The 21,446-nt window shown below is 51.9% G+C and overlaps 2 protein-coding genes across 2 annotated transcripts; both read right to left on the reverse strand.

Annotated features, from left to right (window-relative positions):
- Positions 1-5,385: 5,385 nt before the first annotated feature.
- On the reverse strand, positions 5,386-11,107 carry REM2 (RRAD and GEM like GTPase 2). Its single transcript, XM_019663177.1, has 5 exons — positions 9,632-11,107; positions 8,009-8,350; positions 7,701-7,774; positions 6,791-6,998; positions 5,386-6,438 (listed from the first exon to the last, which is right to left on the reverse strand). The coding sequence occupies exons 1-5, from the start codon at positions 9,732-9,734 to the stop codon at positions 6,143-6,145; spliced, it is 1,023 nt and encodes a 340-aa protein (XP_019518722.1). The 5' UTR covers positions 9,735-11,107; the 3' UTR covers positions 5,386-6,142.
- A 2,864-nt stretch (positions 11,108-13,971) lies between these two features.
- On the reverse strand, positions 13,972-19,645 carry LRP10 (LDL receptor related protein 10). Its single transcript, XM_019663176.1, has 6 exons — positions 19,031-19,645; positions 18,593-18,637; positions 17,944-18,079; positions 15,701-17,014; positions 15,235-15,364; positions 13,972-15,098 (listed from the first exon to the last, which is right to left on the reverse strand). Exons 1-6 carry the CDS (start codon positions 19,062-19,064, stop codon positions 14,511-14,513), a joined length of 2,247 nt encoding a protein of 748 aa, XP_019518721.1. The 5' UTR covers positions 19,065-19,645; the 3' UTR covers positions 13,972-14,510.
- Between the last annotated feature and the right edge of the window lie 1,801 nt (positions 19,646-21,446).

Genomic DNA, 21,446 nt, shown 5'->3' on the forward strand with positions numbered 1-21,446 from the left:
GAATAGTACCTTATCTCAGGGATGTGAGGATTAAATGATCCCTGTAGAGGGCTTAGAACTTGCAGCTTGTCATTACTACTGCCGTCATTATTCCCATTTCTCTGGATGCCTACACACTTGACTTTCTACCTGACCTCATTCTCCTCCCCAGCTTCAGAGAATGCCCAAGATTTAGAGGGGGAGAACTGAGGGTGGGACAATGATAAAAATAAACCTTAATTGTTCCTGGCCTGAAGTCCCAGGCTCACAAGGTCCTGGGTCATATACAGCCAGCCTAGTTTTGAGGAAAACAAATCCTACTGCCCAATCTCTTTTTATGCCTGAAACTGTATAATCAGATTACAAGCAGATGGCTTTGAATATCAAGGTGAGTCCCCAGGTAACTTCAGGATATCTAGTGCCCTTTGCTTTTTCTGGCTGGGGAAAATCCTAGAGCACACTGTTAGAGCCCTTTGCTTAGTGTCCCTCCTAACCTCCCCCAAGCATTCCTATAGCACCTGCCGTTGTTGGTCTCCAGAACCTAGCCCTACTTCAGCAATTTCCTTTCAGAATAAGTATTTTAAATCATCACAGGTTTTCTGCCTTATGACAAGTTATAATTTGAACAAAAAAAAAAAAAAAGGAAAACTGCGTATAATACCATCACTTAGGCTTCAGTTGCCTATCTTGCCCCCCCCAATCCTCCGCAAAAAACAAACCCAATAATGGGTCACCTGTGAGTCCTGTGGGAGGGCATGTTGGACCTTGCAGACCACAATTTAAATTTGTATTTCGAGTGATGCTGTGTTTTGAGAGGTTAGCAAGCTGCCTGAGCATCTGAATAAGGGACCAGGACACAGTTTGCAAAGAAACATTACTTCCACTACTCATATAATGCTTGACAAATTACAAAGATATTTGCATTTTATTTAGTTCTCGTAACTATCCTGAAGGTGGTTAGCTTCATTGTATAGTTGGGAGAACTGAGGTTCAGAAAGGCAGAGAGTTTAAGATTGACTTTTCTCCATAGACCTCCACCCAGGAAGTAGTGGGCCTGAGTGCTAACGAAAACGCCTACAAGGCCCCATTGAATTTGTATTCCTATCTTGAGTTTACAAGTCCACCAAGCTGTGGAGGCATGACATCAAGATTCAAATAGACAAAAAGGGACCTTGAGCCACTAGGATGATACAAGGCTAAGAAGCGGGATGCTCTTGTCTGGTTTTGGGGCCCTTTGACAACTTGGCAGCACCATCCACCCAAATGTTGCTGCCTTCTTACAGGAAAGGGCTTTATCTCATCATGGGGCGGGCTGCCCACTATTTCTCCTGTGCATTTGCTCATGTAGTTTCCTTCTTCCACCTATCTACAGTGTACACGTATACTTGAAGCTCTGGTTCCTAAAATGTGTCTTCTAAATTTTGTTTCTTCCCTTCTTAGAAATTTTTTTCATTCTTAGAAATTTTTAAGCATGTGATGTCACCTCCAGTTAGATAGTCAGAATGTGGTACAGTTTGCTGCTGTTTTGGCCATGGTAATGCTGTCACCACCTTTTCCCATCTCTCCAGGTCAATTGTAAGCTACGTGAGGGCAGGGATAATGTTTTATCTGTATAAGTATTTGTTTTCCTCAGCACAGTGACTGGCAAATTGCAGTACGTGAGGAAAACATGCATTTGTGGGTGAAAGATAAAATTGTCCAGAAAAAATTTACTTAGACTGATGTGGTTTGGAACTATGTTAAATTAATACAAAGAGGTACATATGAGTGGGCTTTCTGGGAATGAGGGTTGAACCCAGGAGACATGAAATTGTCCTTCCATGACTTGGGGAGTCTTTCAGAGTTGAGAGCCCCTGCTCCAGTCTCTGTAGAGAAGGTTAGATGCAGCCGGGCCTAGTGGCCTAACTGTAAGCAGAGGCCCTGAGCAAAGGAATACCTTCCAAGATATGGGGCTGGCATCACCTCTCGCCCCTCGGGAGAGGGCACAATCTATGCTCTTGGCCAATGAGGAGGCCTTGTGAGCCAGGGGGAGTGGAGGTATTGGGCTGGCATGGGTTGGGCTGGTAAGAGCACAAACCCCAAGATAAAAGTGCAGTGATTGGGCCAGCCGAGTGGTGCGATGGTTAAGAACTGGCTTGGGATGCCAGAGGGCCCCGGTTCAGATCCCACTTATGAGGGCCAGTGACACTGCCCTCTACAGCTAAAATGCTGAACAACAGCTCAACCTGGAGCTGGGCTAATATGGGTCTCCGGCGACGTCGTAGGCTGTAGCCCCTGTGGCAGTGGGTTGCCATGGGCTACCATGTGTAGCCAGCAGCCAGCGTGAGCGGGCAGCATCTGCAGTGAGCGGCCATCCAGAAGCCGGCGACTGATTTGCCTCGCCCAGGAAGAGCGCAATGATGGTGCCAACTTGGGCTAGTGAAGCAACGTCCTCCACAACTAGACTGAAGAACAAAAGGACAGCAACTTGTCTGTTCCTCTTCCCCCAATTCCCCAGCACTGTTCCCATCCCCCCAATTCCCCAATAAAAATCTTAAAAAAAAAAGAAGTGCAGTGATTAAGAGGAACACAAGGGCAAAGGAGACCTTACCTGGCACATGCAGCACAGGCCCCAGGGCCCTTTGCTGTCTCCCACACCAGCCCATCTCAGTGGCCTGGCTGTACTTTGCCTTGATCAGAGGGAGGGAGAAAAATGGCCTGGCTCTCAGAGAAGACCCCATTTTCCCCAAGTCTGGTGGGAGCCTGGCTTCAGTTTCCTTCTGTTCTGAGCTCTTCCCTGTAGGCGTCTGGAGGGAACACACAGATGGGTCGGCTGATGGGACTGACTGAGTTGGGGGGAGGGAGGCCTATGGTGTGTGTGGCTCCTCTCATGGGGGAGGTCCTGCCATCATCTTCAGACTTCTGCCACATGAAAGGCACTGGGCCTTCTTGCTCCTCACCCTCCTCTCTTGCCACTTTGACCATTGGTGGTACTCTTCCTCTAAACAAGCCCTCTTCCCTTGGCAGTAGCCTCTACTTGCTCAGTCCTAGTTCTTCCACTGCCTCTGTGACAGCTACATCTCCACCTTCTTCACTTGTCTCTCCTCAGAACTGTCTTTGGTCCCGCCTCTTTCTCTGGAACACTAAGGCTTTATTTTGTTTAAAATTATTTTATTTAGTTTTCGAACAGGTAAGATATGCCATAAAGAAGTAGAAAAGGGGTGTACAATGAAAAGTGAACCTCCCACACTTGTCCTTCACCCACCCAGCTCCCCTTCCCAGCAACCATCAGTACCAACCTGGTCTATAATTTGTTGGGTCACAGACTCCTTTGGAAATCTGATAAAATTCGTGACCTTTATTCTCAGGCAAATGCATGGCTGCACAAACACATCAGATTGTACCATTTCACAAGAATGACAAACCCCTCCTAAAGCCCGTGTGTGGTTTGAGGCTAAGAATCCCAGCCTGTATTGTGCCCTCTCCCTTAGTCTCTCCCTTAGTATAATTTGTGGGTCCCTGTACAAAATAAAAATGCAGGATTCCTTGTTCCAAGAGTTTCAAGACAGAGCATTAAGCATAGGGCCCTGTGTAACTGCACAGTCCACACATCGATAAAGCCAGTCCTGTATCTCACCCTTTCCTCTAGCTCTGCTACTTCCACCTGTATAGCGATTATTCTCATATCTCTGTCTCTTGCCCCAACTTGTTCTGAATTTCAGACCCAGCTGTCCAGGGACCTGCTGAAACTCTTCATGTGGATGTTCTCCCATCTCAAACTCAGAATCTCTAACGTGGAACCATTTACCTTCTTCCACTCTCTGCACCCCCCCTTAATTCCCACAAGGTGTAACTCCTTCTCTTTAGACCCAGCCACTCAGTTGCCAAATCCCATCGAGTCTGACTCCCAAACCCATGCTGTCTCTCCTTTCCCACTGCCATCTTTCTCTGGATGGTCCTTCATTGCCCTCCATACGTATTATTGTGATTGGCTCCTCAGGACTCGCCTCCTGCACACCCCTCCCAGCCTCCTCTTCCCAAAGGACCACCCTGACCATGTCATTTCCCAAGCAAAGACCTTCAGTGACTCTCACTGCCTACAGAGTTGGACACTAATTCCTTTGACAGTATTTAAGGTTCTTTGCAGTAGGGCTTCAAACCTTCTTTTCCACACTTGTCTCTTATCCCTCCTCTTCATGTCCCCGAGGTTTCAACCCAACTGTAGAACCATCTGGTCTCTTAATGGGCCCAGTGTGTTTTCCTGTATTTTAAGTTTTGAACTGCCTCTGTTCATGATCTCCAAAGATTAGAACTGGCTTGCTCCACTATAGCCATGTAATTTCTCTGGCCCTTTCACCACAGCTACTGCCAATGTTCCTGCTCATTGTGTCACTTGCATTTCTTCTACTGTCCCTCTTCCTCTTCCCCCCAATCCTTACTGGAAGGGGAACCACAGATGCAAAGGTGGATAAAATCACCATTAAGTATCAAGCAGACATAAATGGAATCCCAGCTCTGCTTGCTTATTGACCTCTCAGACAAGTTACTTAAACTTTGTTTCTTCCAGAGTAAAAAAAAAAAAGTATTAACACATTATGTAGTCATTAAAGAATTAACAGATAAAGTGAATAAAGCCTTAAGGGTAGTGTCACTGTTCATATTATCTCATAACCATCCATGCTGGGCTGGTCTCCCTTGGCTCCTCCTTAGGTACAAGGACTCAGGAGACATCTCATCTCTTTTTCCATCAGGTTCTGGGAACCTGAGTGGGGTGAGGTGGAGGCCTGGCCCTTGAGTGCTCAGGTAACTGTATTGTATGTCTAAGTGTGAGGGGAGCTGATGCCTCTGTTCCCTTTGTTCAAATTCGTGGCTCAGGCAGCTGCAGGCGTGGGAGTCACTAGGGAAGGCACTGACAGCTTCGGTTCTCACACGGGCTTCACAGGTGACAGCTGGGGCGGTGGGGCCCTATCAAGGGAAGTGCAGGCTGACCCCATCATGCCCCAGCTGATGGGCCTTCCTGGTGGATGTGGTCTTCAACTTGAACCAGCCCAAGTCATAGCTGAGTATGGCGCCTGGAACTAAATGTAGCCTCTAGCCTGCTCCTTGCAGGATAAGGTAGGGTAAGATGGGGCTTAGAGTCTGGGGACTTGGTACCAGTGTCACTAAGTTACTAAATTACTTCTAGCAGGTCCCTGCTCCTGCCCAGGCCTGTTTTTTCATCTGCAAAGGCAGGAGTTGGACCCAATTATCTCTTAGGGCCTGTGGCTGCGGTCACAGACTACACCAGGACTAAATCAGTTCTGGAGCCTCCCTAGAAATTTAAGTTCCTTATTCCTCTGAGCCAGAGTTTTCTTGTCTGTAACAGAGTTTCCTACATCTATCCCTTCCGTGGGGGTGTTGAGAACAGAGAATCAAAGTGAATAAGTGAAGTAGAAAATTCTTTATTGAAAAGGGAAGGGTGGCCCCTTGCTAGTGCCTCCTGGGTCCTGGCCAAAGGAGGGTTACCACCCGCTCAGCTCCTCACACTGGCATCTGAAGGCAAAAGTCTGTCCACACTTTACCTTTAATAGCCTTAAAGGGAAAGTGCGATGGTGTAACGATAAATCATAGAATCAATTATCAAAAATTGCACTTCCAGTGAATTTAAGAACTTCTTAAAGGCAAAGTGGACAGTGCAGCAGATAAGAGCCAGAACGTTTTAGGAAGTCTCCAAGAAGGGTCTCTGTGTCTTTACCTTTAAGACTCTCTTAAAGGTGAGGCATATTCGCGCAGAGTACAAAGGTGGAAAACCCTGTAAAGGCGTCTACAAAGCCCTTTTCCAGTTCTCATTTTTTAGAATCTCTTTACAGCAGAGGTGGTCAAACGCGAAGTAATTAAAAACAAAATACCTTGCAGAACGATTTTCCTTCCACCTTGCTGGAACCCGCCCCGCCCACGGGCCGCAGCACGCCCACCCAGGGTCTGCATCTTGCCTCCTAGGCGCCCTATGGTCGGGGTTTATCCAGAGAACGCGGGTGTGGGGTGACCGCCGTGGTCACAAAAGGGCGTCCGGGGAGTTTTTGGTTTCCTAGACGGTCTTCACGAAGGAAGCCGGACGGGGATGGGGCGGGGCGGGGCTAGGGGGCGAGCGGAGAGAGTGGTGATTGGTGACCATGGCGACCGCGGTGACCATGGCGACGGTGGCTCAGAGCACAGAGAGGTCATGACACGACCTGGAGCGCTGCTTGAAGAATTTGGCGTTGCGTGGCACCAGGTTAGCAAGGAAGCGCTTGGCCTTCTTGGTGAGGCTCTCCCGGCGCGTGGGTGGCGCGGGACCCTCCGGGCCGCCCCATTCTGGCCGCTGGCCCCCAGCATGGCTCCGGCCCCGCCTCAGCCTGATCTGGCGCACTGTGCCCTCGAACAGCTCCTGCGTGTTGTGGTGCAGTGCAGCCGACGTCTCGATGTGCTTGCAGCTCAATGTCCCTGCCAGGTGGCGGCCCTCTGCAGGAAGGGAGGGTTCAGGCTCCCGCAGGGCTGCACTGAGCCCGGAGCGAGGGTGCCTTCGGTGAGGTTGGTATGCAGTGGAAAAGGATTGGGGCAAGTAAGGGAACAAGGCAGGGATCGTGTGGAGGGAGGGTTGGGAGAAAGGGGCCTTGGAGAAGACGTGAGGGGGAATGAAGAGAAGGGATTCTCAGGGCCTTAGGAACAGGCGTTGAGAGTCTGCCCTTAGCCAGGGGCTAAATACAATTAAGTTTGTACACCTGAGGGTAAAAAGGCCTTATGGAAAAGAGGTGACATAGGAAGGACAGGCTCTCATGAGACTGCAAGTGTGGATGAGGTTCAGGATACCTACCCTCCAGTGAGACCTCCCGGGAGCGAGCTAGGTCACTCTTGTTTCCAACGAGGATGACAGGCAGGTCATGGTGGGGCCTCCCAGCCCGGAGCCGAAGTAGGGTTTCTGGAACTTTGGAGAAGCTTCGTCTGTCCGTGACTGAGAAGACGATGAGAAAGGCATCCCCGGTCTGAAGGCAGTGGTCCCGCAGCCACCCTCCTGTGTCCCCCTGCAGATGGGAGAGAGAGTCATGGAATGTCAGGGCTGGAGGCATGGGAGAACCTGTCCAGCATCTGCATCTCAAGGATGAGGAATCAGAATGTGAGGGAGAAGCCACTGCTTAGAACAGCAGAGCTAGTTAATGACAGAATCTCCATTCCCAGGGTGTGTTTGTGGAGCAGGGACGGGTTAGTAACATGAGCCCCACAGGAAGAATTGGAGACATAGGATCCTAGACTAGGGTAGCCCATTCTACTTTCTGATGCTTAAACTTTTAATTAAGAAATGAATGTTATTCAAATATATGTAATCTGGTTTCTCATTTCTACATAGTAACTACTTAATGCCAAATGTTCACAAATCCTCAGGTTTTTTTCCCCTTTCCCTAATATTCCAGAGCCCTAAGCTCTTGTCCTGTACAGACTCTTCCAGGCTGAAAAATGTATGGATAGGGTCAATTTCAGGAGGTTAGCTTGACTTGCAGCTGCAGGGTTTGTCAAATTCAGATCCTAACTTTCCTCTGGGTCAGAAGATCCTGGAAAGACAGCAGCTCTCAATGCAATGATATCACACTGGTGTGGGCCTTTACTCCCTGAGATGATACTACATGTTGAAACCAGTGCCTGCAATCTCACCAGCCATCAGCCAGACTTTGCCCCTCCCAGTCCTCCCAGGGTTCATCATGTGCTTGCAGTCACATCTCAGTTCTCACCTGTTCCCAGATGTCATAAACAACTAGAGTCACTTCCTCTTTATCCACAATGATGCGTCTCTCATAGGTGTCCTCTGTTGGGAAAGAAGGACAAGGAATAGAGCCCATTAGGAGGCTCCCAACACTTGTGAGGCTTGGTAACTAGGGATGCCTCTGATCCAGGTACCAGGGACCCCCTCCAGAGAGATTGCCAAAGAAAGCACTGGAGAAACATCTCTTTTGTTCTGGCCTCCAGGGGCTGCTCATGCCTTGAGCGCTTCCATCCCTGATTACAGACACCCTCAACCCCTGCAGGGATCCCCAAATACCTGGGTTCTCTGGCTCATGAGCACTGTCTCCCTGGAGACCACCGAAAGTGCCTGCTAGGGTGCTCTTGCCCACTCCGCTCTCCCCTACCAGCATGACCTTGAAGATGCCGTCCTTTTGGGTGGAGGCTGCCTCCCCTGAGCCCAAGGAGTCAGAGGAGCCAGAGGATAAGGCTTGAGGTGGCCAGTCAAGTTCATCCACAGCCTGGGCCCTCCGCAGCTGGTGCTTGTAGGGGACAGGCATACTGCCTCTTCGTCTGGGGGCCCCTGGGGCAGGGGGTGGCCCACCCCGGTCCAACCCTGCCAACAGTTTCTCTGGCTTCTTCAGCAGTGTGGTGTCCGCTTCTGGGAGGCAAAGAGAAGGAAGCTATGAGCGGGGTGTGCCTAGCCATCTGCAGAGAGCTCAATCAATCCTTGCAGCTCCACCTTCAGAGGCCTAGTCAATGACCATGACCCAGAAGGAGCTGAGAATCTTTGGTCCGTCCTCTTACACTGAAACCTAAATTGGTTGGGCTCCAAGGAGGTGACCTGATGGCTTGCCCAAAGTGGTTCCAGCCATAACCTGTTCAAAACATGCCCCATGCAGGGGAGGCACCTGTGCGCAGCCTCACACACCCACTCACACTTCACAGTGACACACAGGCACACCCCCAAACTAGGCCTCTGGCCCAGGGGCTGCTGCTCATTCTACCAAGAGGCCTTGTCCCTACTGCTTCCTATACTGGCAGCCTCCTAGCTCGTTGGAAGCTGAAGCTGAAGCTGCTGCCCAGGTTCTGGGAGACAGGCAGGTAGTACTAGTCAAAAACTTTGTGGGGAGCCTCTTCCCAGGGAAGGGCCTTTGCTCTTTGAGATGTGTATGTTGGGTTTCCATGGGTGTGTACATGAGAGGGGCTGACTCTTCCTGTGGCCCTGTAGGTGAGCATCCCCCAGTGCATGGCATGTGTGAGAATCCTTCTTTATCCCAGTGAGTCTGAGGGAATACTGTGTTCACGGTAAGGTAGAGGGAGGGAAGGATAGAGGGAGAGGGAGAGAGAGAGAGAGAGAGAGAGAGAGAGAGAGAGAGATGAGAGAGAGAGAGAGAGAGAATCCGGAGCCTGAGAGGGGGAGAGTGACAATGCATGGGGCAGGGTAACTGGAGGAGGAAGGACAGACACAACAAAAGGGGATAGAGAGAGGCTGGAAATAGCCCAGGATCAATACATGGCCGGCAGCCAGGGCCTCCAGGAGCCAGAAGGAATCCTTACAACAGGTCCCCAGGGCAGCCCCCCCTCGCCTCCCCCTCCCATGATTCCCAAGCTTGTGGGCTGCCCCTTCCCTTTCCCCCTTCCCTCCTGCCTATCCCAGCCTCTAGCGAGTGAGGCTGACCTAGGGGACCAAGCACCAGTTTCCCCAGCGAAGCCCTGGGAGTAATGGGGGAGGGGGCGTTTAGGCAGCTAAACGCCCCCTCCCCCGCCCCAGTCCAGCCCCAGTTTTAGTACGAGCGGAAGGCTTCCCCACTTCCCGACTTGCACTTCCCCTCTTGCGGTTTGGGTTCGAGCTCCTTTAACCCCTAGTTCTGACCTCCCCACCAAAGCTTCGGCTCCCACCCCAATGGTTTTAGCCGAAACCTGCACAGCTCAGCCTCACCTGGTGTGGGCGTCCCTGGGGGGGAGGCCTGGTGGCTGCCGATGGGGCAGAGTGCTGTGGTTTCCGTGTCCATGTCCATGTCGTTGTCCAGGTCCGTATGCATCGGTGTGCGTGTGGGTGTGCAGCCCGCGACTCGCAGCACCCGCGCCCTCACTCAGCAGCACTGTCAGCTTTTCCCTTTAAATACCACCCCCCCACAACCCCCCCCCAGACACCTGGGGAAATTGTCCCGCCCCCTGATGAGGTCACACATGCTAATGAGCAGTGATGTCAGCGGGATTCCCTCTTTTCTGCCCCCGACCCACATCGCTTCCCTCTGGGAGCACACACACTGCGGAGTCTGGTGAAGACATGAATAGAACAAAGTCTGAGGGCAGAAGAGACAAGGGTTTAAAGAAGTAGGGCAAGGGGTCGGTGGGACAGGGAGCTGAGGATGGCAGGAGGCAGGGACCAAGGGACCAGGAGGTCTTTCTCCAGGAGCCAGGATAATACCAGTCCCCTAGCCTGGTGTCCAGCCCAGAGTAGGTTCTCTGGCTAAATGGAGGGGCTAGAGGCAGAAACCAAAAGAAATGCAGGGACAGGGGGACAGCCTCCCTGCTGCCAAGCTTCCCTGTCACTCTCTCCTTCCTCACAATCACCCCTCCTTTCTGGGCTAAGACCCACAAAAGCACTCATTTCCTAGCCTGGCCCCTAGACAGATGGTTGCTTTGTTTGGGCAGCTTCATTTTGTTACTAGGTTCAGGTGGGTGTGAACTGTGGGGACTTCTGTCTCCCCCTCCCTACCAGGCCCACCATCCTAGTGTTAATCAGAGCAGGAAAAAAGGGCGAGACTAGCCTTCTAGAAGCTGCCAACCCCAAGTGGGAGTGGGGAGTGCCAGCCTACCCTACCAACTGTGGCACTCAGTGGGGCACCACCAGGCCTTCTGGGCTACACAAGGCAGACACACAATGTCCACTTCTTTGTGCAAAGCCAGGATGGCATATTTCCTTTACTGTCTTTCTGCCCAGTCCCCTTTCCTTTCAGGCTTCCATCTATCCTTCCTGACACCCAGAAGCACCCACATTCCAATTTCCTGCCCCTTCCTGCCCCTACTTTTGCCAGGTGCTAGGCTAACTGCCTTCCGACATTATCTTTCCTCCTCATGACTCTAAGGGTCATAGTAGTAGGTGGGTGGCCTGTCCCCAAATCAGTCATGCAGTTGGAAAGTGGGGACACCAGGATTCCCACCCAGTTCTTTCCAATGCCAGAGATTTTTCATTTCTAGCCGTGTGCTGCCTTCCTTAATATTCCAATTGTCTCCTATTATTGGGAACAGTCCATAATTGCAATCTTCAGTGGACTTTTCCAATTGAGGTGGCAAATGGTAATCTTGGGGCTAACGTGCAGTGACAGTTCCCTTATCTGGAGGTCAACTACAGGGCAACACTGTGGTGCCCAGAGGGAGCAGAAAGGACTCCTGGACAGCTGCAGAGCTCACGCATTTTACTCATTGGATGGACTCCCCAGTCCTCAATCACGGCCTACTTATCCTTACTTTATTCCCAATTTTGATGTGTCCATGTGCGTTTTGTACTCATAGAGCAGAAGCACGTTTAGAGCAGCAAGTGACCCCTGATATTGTAATGAAAATCAATATAGCCTGGTAGTGAGGGAAGCAAAACTACAAAAAACTTTCAAAGCAGTCATAAGCATTTAAATAGTGGTCTAAAGTCGTTTGGCATCAACAGCCCCCTGGTACTGTTACAGCTTCTGAAAACATTGCTGCAGAGGAGCCATTGGTTTCTGGATTCCTCAGCGACTCCCCCAAATTTATATTATATTGCAGATGTGCTGAAGATGAATATAATGTTCTAGAATGATTTCCTTCCAAAATGAGTTTTTAGAAAAGTTTTACATTGTAGAGGGGTATCTGGAAAACTCACTTCGGTGGCTGGATTCATTTCTATTATATCAGATAAGAGTGAGTCAGGGGCTGCAGAACCCAGCAAGAACGCTTGACTGTGACTTCTGCCGGCCCTCAAGCCAGCTTTAGGCCACAGGAGCATGTTGGGTCTCACCTTGAACCACCAACTCTCTCATCGCACTAGTAAGAGGCTGTATACTTGCCCATATCCAAAATCCCTCAGGAATGGGAGGTCCTGTGGGATGGTGGGACAGGGTGAGATTTGAAAGTGCACCAATCCAGGTTTAAATCTGCGTTGTAGAAACTGGGCTAGTCTTGTAATTCCTCTGATGCTACTCCTGAACCTGTGAATTGGGGTTATGATGCCCATGGCATAGCCCTGTCATGAGGGTTAGCCACATAGAATAAAGAATCTGGCATTCAGCAGGGTGCCCAACAATTTGGTGCTCCCAATTTGATCTCTGGCTGTGTGACTGGGGGTCCCTCTCCCCTCCCTGTGGGGCCTGGAGCTAGGTTCAGGCCCAGATTCTGCTCCTTAAAGACTGAATTCTGCTGTTACCTGATTCCCAGCCTGATCCTCCTCTCAAGCTGAGAACACCTCCCTCCTCCCACCTTTGATACTGGGCACCTTGGATAGTGCTGTCTATCATGATAGGATTTGAAGTTGCCTTCTTTTTCCTTGGGCCACAGATAAACAAAACTTGGGTGAGTGCTCCCCAATGCCCTACCCTCTCCCCGTAGGACCCTCTGACTTAGTTTCCCCATACTGCCTGTACAAGGTCAATCTCCTCTCCCTGCCAACTGGGGGCTTCACTGTGGCTCCAAAAGTAGTTACTGCTTGTACCTCCTAGAGCACACACCCAGCACCTAGAGAAGCATTTTTCAGGCCCATGAATATATGCACAGGCCTTCCTAGTGAACTCTACCCTCAAGTCCTTCCTCCAGTGTTCTGAGGCATTCCACCATGAGCAGCGTTCTTTTACCTTAAATTTTTGTCTCCTTTCAAGTTTCAAATACCCCTAGGAGGTAAAAGGTCTGGAGCAGGACAAAGGATGAGTATGTTAGGCTAAAGGTTTTTGAGGTGGTTATGGAGGAAGACAGGAACAGGGAGAGGACGAAGACCAGGCGATGGAGGTGTGGGAGGGGAAATCAAAATTCCTTGCTTCAGTTTTCACTGGGCCTAACAATGGTGGGACCCAGGGATTATGTGCACTTGGGAAGGAAGGCCCAAAAGGACAGTAAGCAAGACAGAATCTCTGGAGCCTCTCCCCCAGTCTCTGGAGAAGGTCTGGAGTGAAAGGAGCTTGGGTCGTCCCAGAGCGGAAGATGCCAGGGTCTTAAGACTACACCCTATCTCCTTTCTGCCACTTCCCTAGACTCTTGCTCACTGGGAAAGAGGAAGCATTATGCAATTAGTGTTGGGTGTGAAGATGTTGACAGGGTGTAACCAATAGGGCCCCTCCATCAGAGGGGTGGGGATAGGCCAGGCAGGAAGGGTAAGGGGGAGCCCATTTCTGTGATGGGTAGGGGGCTGGTTCTGCCAGGGATGCCTCAGCTCTGCTCCTTGCCCCATAGGCTCCTTCTATATCCTTTGTCCTGATTTTCATTTCAAACTCTCGGACAGCTCTGTCACCATGCTTACCAGAGGCTACGTCCCAACATTTATCAGACAATTTCCTCCTCCATCACCTTCTCCAGCTATTCAGCTCTGGTCTCTGCTTGTGCTCCTGCCCCTTTTCTGAGGTCCAGGATCCAGCCTAGAGCCCTTGCCCTTACATCTGCTTAGTTTGCTTATACTCTCGACTCCCACCTTGCCTAGAACTGAAAACTGTATTCCAATTAGTGACAACATTCTTTAGAACCCATTTTGGGCCCTCTTCTAGGAAGACCTCTTAGATTTGGGCAAGGTGATGCCAGCACCTTCACATCCCAAATGTTTGTGACTTTTCTCTCGATTCATCTTTGCCTGCTTTGAGGTACCCTGGCTAAAAGTTCATCTGTCTTGCCTAGGACAGACTGTAAGTGCCTGGCAGGGGTCGAGAGTGGAGGGCACGAGTCATTGCTCCCATGTTCCACCAGGGCCAATCTGCTCCTGAGATCTCTGCTCTGGGAATACTCCATAAATGGGAACCTTCCTGGCTACAGGGCCCAGCTGGCTCACCAGACTTCCAGCCTGGCAGTGAATAAAGAGGCTTGGTGCTCACCCTGGTGTCAGTCACTGTAGATCTGGGCCCCAGGTGGTGAGTGGAGGTGGAGAGGGTTGGTTCTTAGGGTCCCTAGAATTGTCTTACCCACTAAGTGGTATAAAAATCAAGGACATGAGGTTAGAAGATAAACAGAAAGAAGGAAGGAGGTGGAAGGCAGAGCAAAGGCCTAAGTAGGAAGGAGCAAGGTGAGGTGAGCATAAGCTGAGATGGGATTCAAGCTCACAGCTTGTTTACAAAAGTCTTAAATTTCTGATTCCTTTATTTTCAACCTTGACTCCTTGGGCAGTGACCTAACTATGGAACAGAAGCATTTGTTGTGCTGTTTTTATGAGCCAGGCCCTATAGGAAGGATCACAATTGGCATAACCTTAGGCCCTGCCCAAATCCTCCCCTTGGGGGCTGGAGGTCTCTAGCCAATTGGCATTCCGGTGCTTAAGGCTACTTTTGGGTAGGGGGTTGGCAAGGATGGAGTGTTCAGGCCTATGACCCCTTAAGAACTTTACTTTTTAAAAAGAGCCACCCGAATGGTGGCGGTATGGGGAGAAGGTGGTGGAGGCACTGTATCTGGCCATGTGCAGAGTGCGCTCTGTGTGAGCCCTCTCCCTGCCTGAGGGACACCTAAGCTTACAGCATCTACACAGGGCCAAAGGGAGGTTCACCAACTCCCCTCAGACCAAGGGCCACAGAAGGAAGTAGTGGAAGAGAAGCTGAGCTGCTCTCTAAAGGGCGTCATCACTGGGACTAGAGCCTCTGGGGAGCCAGGTCACTTCAGGCAAGCAGTGGCTCATCCTCTGCTTCAACTACGCAGGCCCCAGGCTCAGCCAGTGGTACCAGAAGCACATCGTCCTCATCCTCTGGGGACAGAGCTGTTGTGTGGGGTTCAGGTGAGGTCCGGGTTGGTCCTGCTGGCCGAAGGCTGGGCAGGAGGCGGCCTCGCAAGGCCTGTACCACTCCAGACAGCAGTGATGGCTCTACGAGCGCCGAGGGCAGTGGCCCTGGGGCCTCGAGGACAGTAGGAAGGGCTGGAGATGTGCTGGCAGATGGGAGGGGAGCCTTGACAGGCAGTGGGGGTGCCTGTTCCCCACCCTGCCCGCCTACAGCCCCAACCTCACGGGCCGGACCTGTGTTGCCATCGAGGGCTTCAGGGGGAGCATCAGGAGGTGTGACCTGGGATCTGGTCTCAGGGGTTCGGGCTGGGGGGTTGGCTCGAGGAAGCAGGCCCCAGCGGCGAAGACGGCGCACCAGGCGGCGCACAGTGCGGCCCCGCGGACGGCGGCGGGCACCTGAGGCACCCCCTGGAGTCATATCCTGGCGCAAGATCTGTAGCAGAGAACGCAGGTTGCCCAGCACTGAGTTCTGCAAGGAGAGGAGACAGACATCAGCGTTAGAGAGGTGGGGAGGGCCAGAAGCCTGAAAGGAGGAGGGGACAGTGGCAGGGCCACTGCGGGGTTGAAAGCAGGATGAGCTAGGGTTGGGGGAGTGAGTGACTTACATCATTAGGGTTCTCTGTAGGGAAGTCCTCTACAGGTGGGATGGCACCTTGGGCAATGAGCTGCCCATAGGACGGAGGTGCCTGCTGCTGCACAATCTCGGCCTCCATCCGGGAGAGGGGAGCAAAGATGCTGGAAGGAATGAGGGCTGCTGAGTCACAGGTGGTTCTGGCCAGAGCACCCTGTCCCAGCCCCGACAGGCCTCTTCTCTCCACACCCAGGCCACGACAACTGGAGCTTTGCCATGGCTTTCCCAAAAGTCATCTGAGGTCCCCTCCTTGAGATCGCTTTCAGGATCTAGACCTGTCCTTCCCACAGAGGAGTCCCCCTTTCCCCTAGCTAGACAACCCCAAGAGCCAATAGGTCCTGGGTACCCAACATGGGTACCTTCATGGTCTCCTGCGGCTGCATGGGCCTTGTCTCACCCTCAGTCCCCACTCCTCTACAGCCCGCTGCATTCCCACTGACCTGTACTCCTGGGTGCGAATGGCATAGAGTTTGCAGGTGCAGCCCAGAGCAATAACGAGCAGCAAGCCGCACACGAGGCTCCCAATGACTGCGGCTGTAATGACCTTGCGGGGCAGAGCATAGGAGCAGTCCCACTCATCACTGCCGTCAGCACAGTCTGGCTGCCCATCGCACACCCATGTTTCATACACGCACTTCTCATCCCGGCATCGGAAGTTGCCAGGCTGGCAGTGCCGGCAATGTCTCTCATCTGCTCCATCAGTACAGAAGGGCTGGTAGTTGCAGCGGTCAGCATGCAGGTAACAGGCTGTGGCACCAGGGGAGCCGGCAGCTCCACAGGGGTAGTGTCCAGGTGGGCAGCTAGGACAGTTTTCCTCGTCTGTGCCATCGGCACAGTCCCATGAGCCGTCGCAGCGTTGTGCCTCACTATAGCAGCGCTCGCCTAGGCCCTCACTAGACCCCAGGCCAGAGCCTAAGCCACAAGGTCGGTCCCAAGGCAAGCAGTAGCCCTGCACATGGTAGGTAGCATTGAAGCCCCGACTATTGCTCCAAGGAACTGTGTGGTAGGCCACTACAGCCTGGCCAGACAGCGTCTCCACGGTGACAGCTTTGCCATTGTTGAAGTAGGTGAGCCTGCGCAGCCGCCGGGAGGTCTCTGGGGGCCCAGCACCATCATACACATGCACTGAATCTTCATAGCCCAGGTCTAGGGCTGTGAAGCGCACCGCCAGGCGCCGGCCATCATGGGGGTCCAGCAGCCAGAAGCAAGACTGGGGGTGGGAGACTGAGGCCAGGTGTGAGTATCCAGGGGAGGAGAAGACTCCATAGAAGTCCTCCAAGGTGTGATTGCATGGTGGGGTGGGGACAGAGGCTGGGTTCAGGTCAGGGAAAGAGTATGAACTGCAACCTGCCTCATCTGAGTCATCGCCACAGTCATCGACCCCATCACAATGCTGGACCAAGGGCACACAGCGGTGGTTCAGGCACTGGAACTCTTCCCGCTGGCATTTCAGCCCATCTGGAGAGGGGCTGTGAAGCATGGGAGCTGACAGGATCCTCCCCTCCTCCTTGGGGCTTCCACTGCCTGTGTTAATAGCCCCATGGACATCCCTGTCCAGCCCACCTTGGCTGTAAGAGAGCAGGAAGCCCTGACCCATGGGTGCTTTGGCCCCGGCATAGCTGTAGGTGATGGTGACGTTGCCCCCAGGCAGATGCAGAGGGCTGGCGGGTGCCTCGCACAGGGATATCTGTGGCTGGAGAGGGGAGCGCAGGATTAAGCGCTCTGAGTCACAGGCCAGGTGCAGTCTTTGGAACCTACGGGGGTGGAGGAGAGCAGGACAGCAGGACATGAGACATTCTTGACCACCAGTGGCTTCTTCCTCCCCCAGACCCCTTCTACCCCAAGAAGCACAAATACCTACTTATCCTCAATCCAAAAGCCAACTGAAAACTCAGCCAAATTCCTTAGTAATCAATGGCAATAGTCCTAACAGAGGCCAGTGACACCATGAGACCACGAGATACATTCTAGAGCCCCTTGGAAAAACTGACTTGTGTTCTGGGACTGCAATAAGAACAGTTTATTACTTTCCAGTTGTTGCAGCGCTGTCACTCAAGTATAGTATTAGCAGGAATTGGTAGTTACAATATAGTTCAATTAACCAGAAATCACCATCCCCTTCTAGTGCCCAATAGTGAGACCTGGGATCACCAAGGCATTCTGATCCCTGTGCCCCAACAGCCTCTCTCCAGATTGCTCTCTCCCTTCACTTACCATTTCTCGGTAAATTCATGGGAAGTGAAGCAAAAGTCCAGGTACTTAACATGAGCCCCAACCTCACAGCCCAAGATTGGAGGAGCCTGGGGAGACCTGGACTGTTTAAGAGATCTAGGGAGGCTGAGAAAGATTCTAAGCTGATTAAGGGACTAGCTCTGTAGCCTAGGCAAGGATGTACAATGGACTGAAGGACTCCGAGCAGCCATATCGGAGCCAAAGGACTGTTTCTAGAGTGACTGCTGATCTTCAGGACCCTAAGCTAGATGCCCACCCCCAGCCAGCTCCAATTCACTGTGTCTGGTCCAGGACAAGCCAGGCTTTTACGACAAACTAGGCCAAATCAAATTCTACTTTTCCCCCTGTTGACAACGATGGAAATTCCATGAAGAAGTGATCCATGAAGGCTTTCCCGTGATGAAGTGGGGAGGAGCAGGGGAGAGGGACAGAGTCTTGCACTACTTCTCACCTGATCGTTACAATCTGCTTCTTGCTGCCCAGGATGAGCCAGGTGCAGTTGGCAGGGGAGTTGCGGCTGTCCCGGCCCAGGGGCCTCTGTAAGGTGCCCTTCACTTCCAAGAGTACTGCTGGGGGCTCCTCACAGGCTGGTGAGAGAGGGAGTCAGAGACATTGGTTGAGAGATTCTGTTACTGTCCCACCCCTCTCCAGGCTTGAGGCCTCCAAGGGTATGGGCTCTTCAAGAAGGAGAAGAGAACTTCCCCTCCCCAACCATACTCTACAGAGTCATAGTCTTCAGTGGGCCCCTTTCCTCCCTACACATCAAAGCTTCATCTTAAGTATCAACACCACAGACAATTTGAGGTTCTCTTTGTGCCAGCCACTGGGCCAGGAGGAGCAAGAAATACTTCTCTCCCTCAGAAAGACTACATTCTGGCCAGGGAGATCAGCATGGATACTGGGAAAAAAACGAAATAGTACATAACTACCAGGTGAGGGCTCACACTGGATCTCAGTTTTCCAGTCTGTAAAATAAAGGGTGAATGATCTCCACTCGAAAACTATGGTGGGTACCAGAAGAATTCAGGGAAGGGCGAATCATCCTTTTGGGTCTTTCCTCATTACCAAGTCCCAAGGCCCCACAGGCAGCATCTACTCACCAGGATTTGGGAAAATGGTCCGGTCTGGATGGGCCAGCGCTCCTCCTAGAGGAAGAGCGAGAAAGGGCAGGAGAGTGAGTCATCTTAAAGTTTTCTTCACCTGTGCAACTCCAGGAGAAAAGGGAGCCACCTGGGACTTTATGGGGAGGGGTGATGGCGCAGGGGGTGTCTGGGTTGCGCGACCTCAAAGGAAAGTCCGGCAGCATGGCCTGTGGGGTGGGCACGGAGATCTGGAGAAGCCAGAGGGAGGATGAGGGCGACTGGAGACTTACCAGGGGTCGGGGCAGGCTGCGCTGGCTGAGGCGGCAGGGCAGGGAGAACGGGCAGGCAGGGTAGGGCGAAGGCCTCAGAGGAGGAAGGGAGCAAGCTAGAGTGCCTTGGCCTGTGACAGCCCTGGGGGCGGGGTGCCGGGTGAGGAGTTTCGTTTCGTTTTCTTACCCAGGAGGAGGAGGAGGATGGCCGACGGTAGCATACTGAGCGGTCCAAAGGAGCAGAAAGAGTCCCGGAGCTTCTGTCGTCTACTCAGTGGGGAAGCGGCGCCGCTCCGAGCGTCCAGACCTTCCAGTACCGCCTCCTCGAGGGGGCTCCATGGCCCGGGCTCCTCGACTGGTGCTCGGGATGCCAGGGCTGGGGGCGGGGAGGCGGCGGCGGCGCAGGAGCAGCGGCGGTGCCTCTCGCCAACTTCGGAGTTGTTTTCCTTGCCGCCGCCGCACTTTCTTCCGAGGCCGGTTCCCGAAGCCCCGGGAATCGGCTTGAGGCCCGGCTCCGGGGCGCGCCCTCGCCCAGAGCCCGCCTGCAGGCCGCGAGCGCCCCGGTCCAGGCCTGGCCGCCACCTGCCGGGGCTTGAAGCCACTTCCTCTTCAAGCCAAACTTTGCCGACCGTCAGCCCCCACAGCCGGCCCGGGCGCGGCTCAACTTCTCCAGCGCGTGCCACCGGCGGAACGCGGCAGGAGAGCGGGGAAAGGGGACTGGCTACACTGACCAGCTCCCCGGCCCTCGCCCGGGCGGCACCCCCGGCAGCCCAGGGGTTGGAGGAGCCTGGGCAGAGGGAGGGGGCGGGGACGAGCCTGGCCCCACCCCTGCTCGTGAACGCGCGCGCCCCGCCCACCTGCTCGCCTTAACCCCTTTCCAGCTCTACCGGGACTTGTCAGACCGGCTTCTTGACCAGGCGCTCAGCCTCTGCTTTTAACTCGGCTTTATTTAGTCCTTTCGGTATTAACACGTTTATTACAGGACACGTTTGTCAAAGGACAACTACTTATTCCGTAACTGTCAAGTCTTTCTTTTGGACCCTTAAGTTCTCAGTACTTTTCTTGTCCCAGTGTCTGAGATCCGGTAGTACTTTTTGTGGTGAGCCTCTATTATAGAAATTACTACACGGTGTTATAACTATTTGTTTACACGTCATTCCCGCCCCCGCCCCTCCCCGTCTCTGGAAACTGAAACTTCCTGTTTACCTTTGTACCCACAGGGCTATCTACTGCTGCGATACAGTAAGAACTCAATAAATGGTAAACAAAGGAATAAATGTTCCTTCCCCACTTGCTGGCTTTGTGACCCTGAGAAAATTACTTAACCTCTCTGTGCTTCTCTGTTGTAAAATGGGGATAATAGTAGTACAGCTCCTTCCCTCTTAAGGTTGTTGTAAACCCTTTAAGGAGCTGATGCAAGTTCAGCATATAGGAGGTGCTCCCTACCTGGTAATAGTAATTATTAGTCACAGGAGATATTTTTAATTTATGTGGGCTTGGAGTTACTGATTTCCTGTGGCACTGATAGGTAATAGTAATAAACAATAACAGCAGCAAATAGTTTTGAGATTTTTTTCATATTTCAGGCACAAATCTAAGCACTTTTCAAGGGTTTGCTCTTTTATTTCTCTCAACAATCTTGTGAGGGAGGTACTATTGTTATTCCCATTTTACAGATAAGTAAACTGGGTACAGAGAGATTAAGTATTTTGCCGAAGATCATGGATCTAGTAACTGCTGAAACAAGGGTCTGGACCTAGATGATCTGGCTTTGGACAGAACATATATTTGGATCCTTACTACTCTCTCCCCTCTACAAATGGTACAAACCAGTTTCAATGTGTTCAAAACTGGGACCTTAGCAGGACCTGAAGACATAGAGTTGGTCATAAGAAGGTCCTCTTCCACTTGGACCCATGCCCTAACTCTCTGGTCCCTACTGCAGTCCTTGGGATTAGTGAGGGGTGAAATAGAACCATGAATGTGGAAGGAGGATGTTGAGAAAAGGAAGAGGGGCAAAGAGGTTGGGGAAAATTTTAAATATTTAAGTCCTAAAAATGATCATGGAGCTTTTAGTTGAATGTTGGGTACTTGGCTGATGCCGGGAACTCTTAAGACTTCACTCTAGCTTCAAGGAGCTTACAGTCTAGTTGGAAAGAGAGGTCAGATACAAAAATTAAAAAGCCAGAGAGCCATAGGGAGTACCCATGGGAGTGGGTATGTAGGTGATTGGGGAATATGGAAAGGAAGCAAGGAAGATGATAGTGAGATGGGAAGAGTTGTGGGGGGCAGGGGAATTCCTTGAGAAAGAGAGCCCATGGCTTGGGGTGCTGAATAAACCGAAATTTGCAAAAAAATAAAATCAAGAGCTGTGCTTTTGGGAACAATCATCAGCATCAGCACCATCATCATCATGAAGAAATGGCAACAGGGTAGAACAAACATTCTATGAATATTTATTAAAATGCCTTCCAAGTATAAGGCACTGTGCTAGACATATTTTTTTTGTAAAGATTTTTATTGGGGAATTGGGGGAAGGGGAACAGACAAGTTGCTATCCTTTTGTTCTTCAGTCTAGTTGTGGAGGACGTTGCTTCACTGGC

The sequence above is a fragment of the Hipposideros armiger genome, unplaced genomic scaffold (assembly GCF_001890085.2).
Source record: "Hipposideros armiger isolate ML-2016 unplaced genomic scaffold, ASM189008v1 scaffold_385, whole genome shotgun sequence".
NCBI classification, from domain to species: domain Eukaryota; kingdom Metazoa; phylum Chordata; class Mammalia; order Chiroptera; family Hipposideridae; genus Hipposideros; species Hipposideros armiger.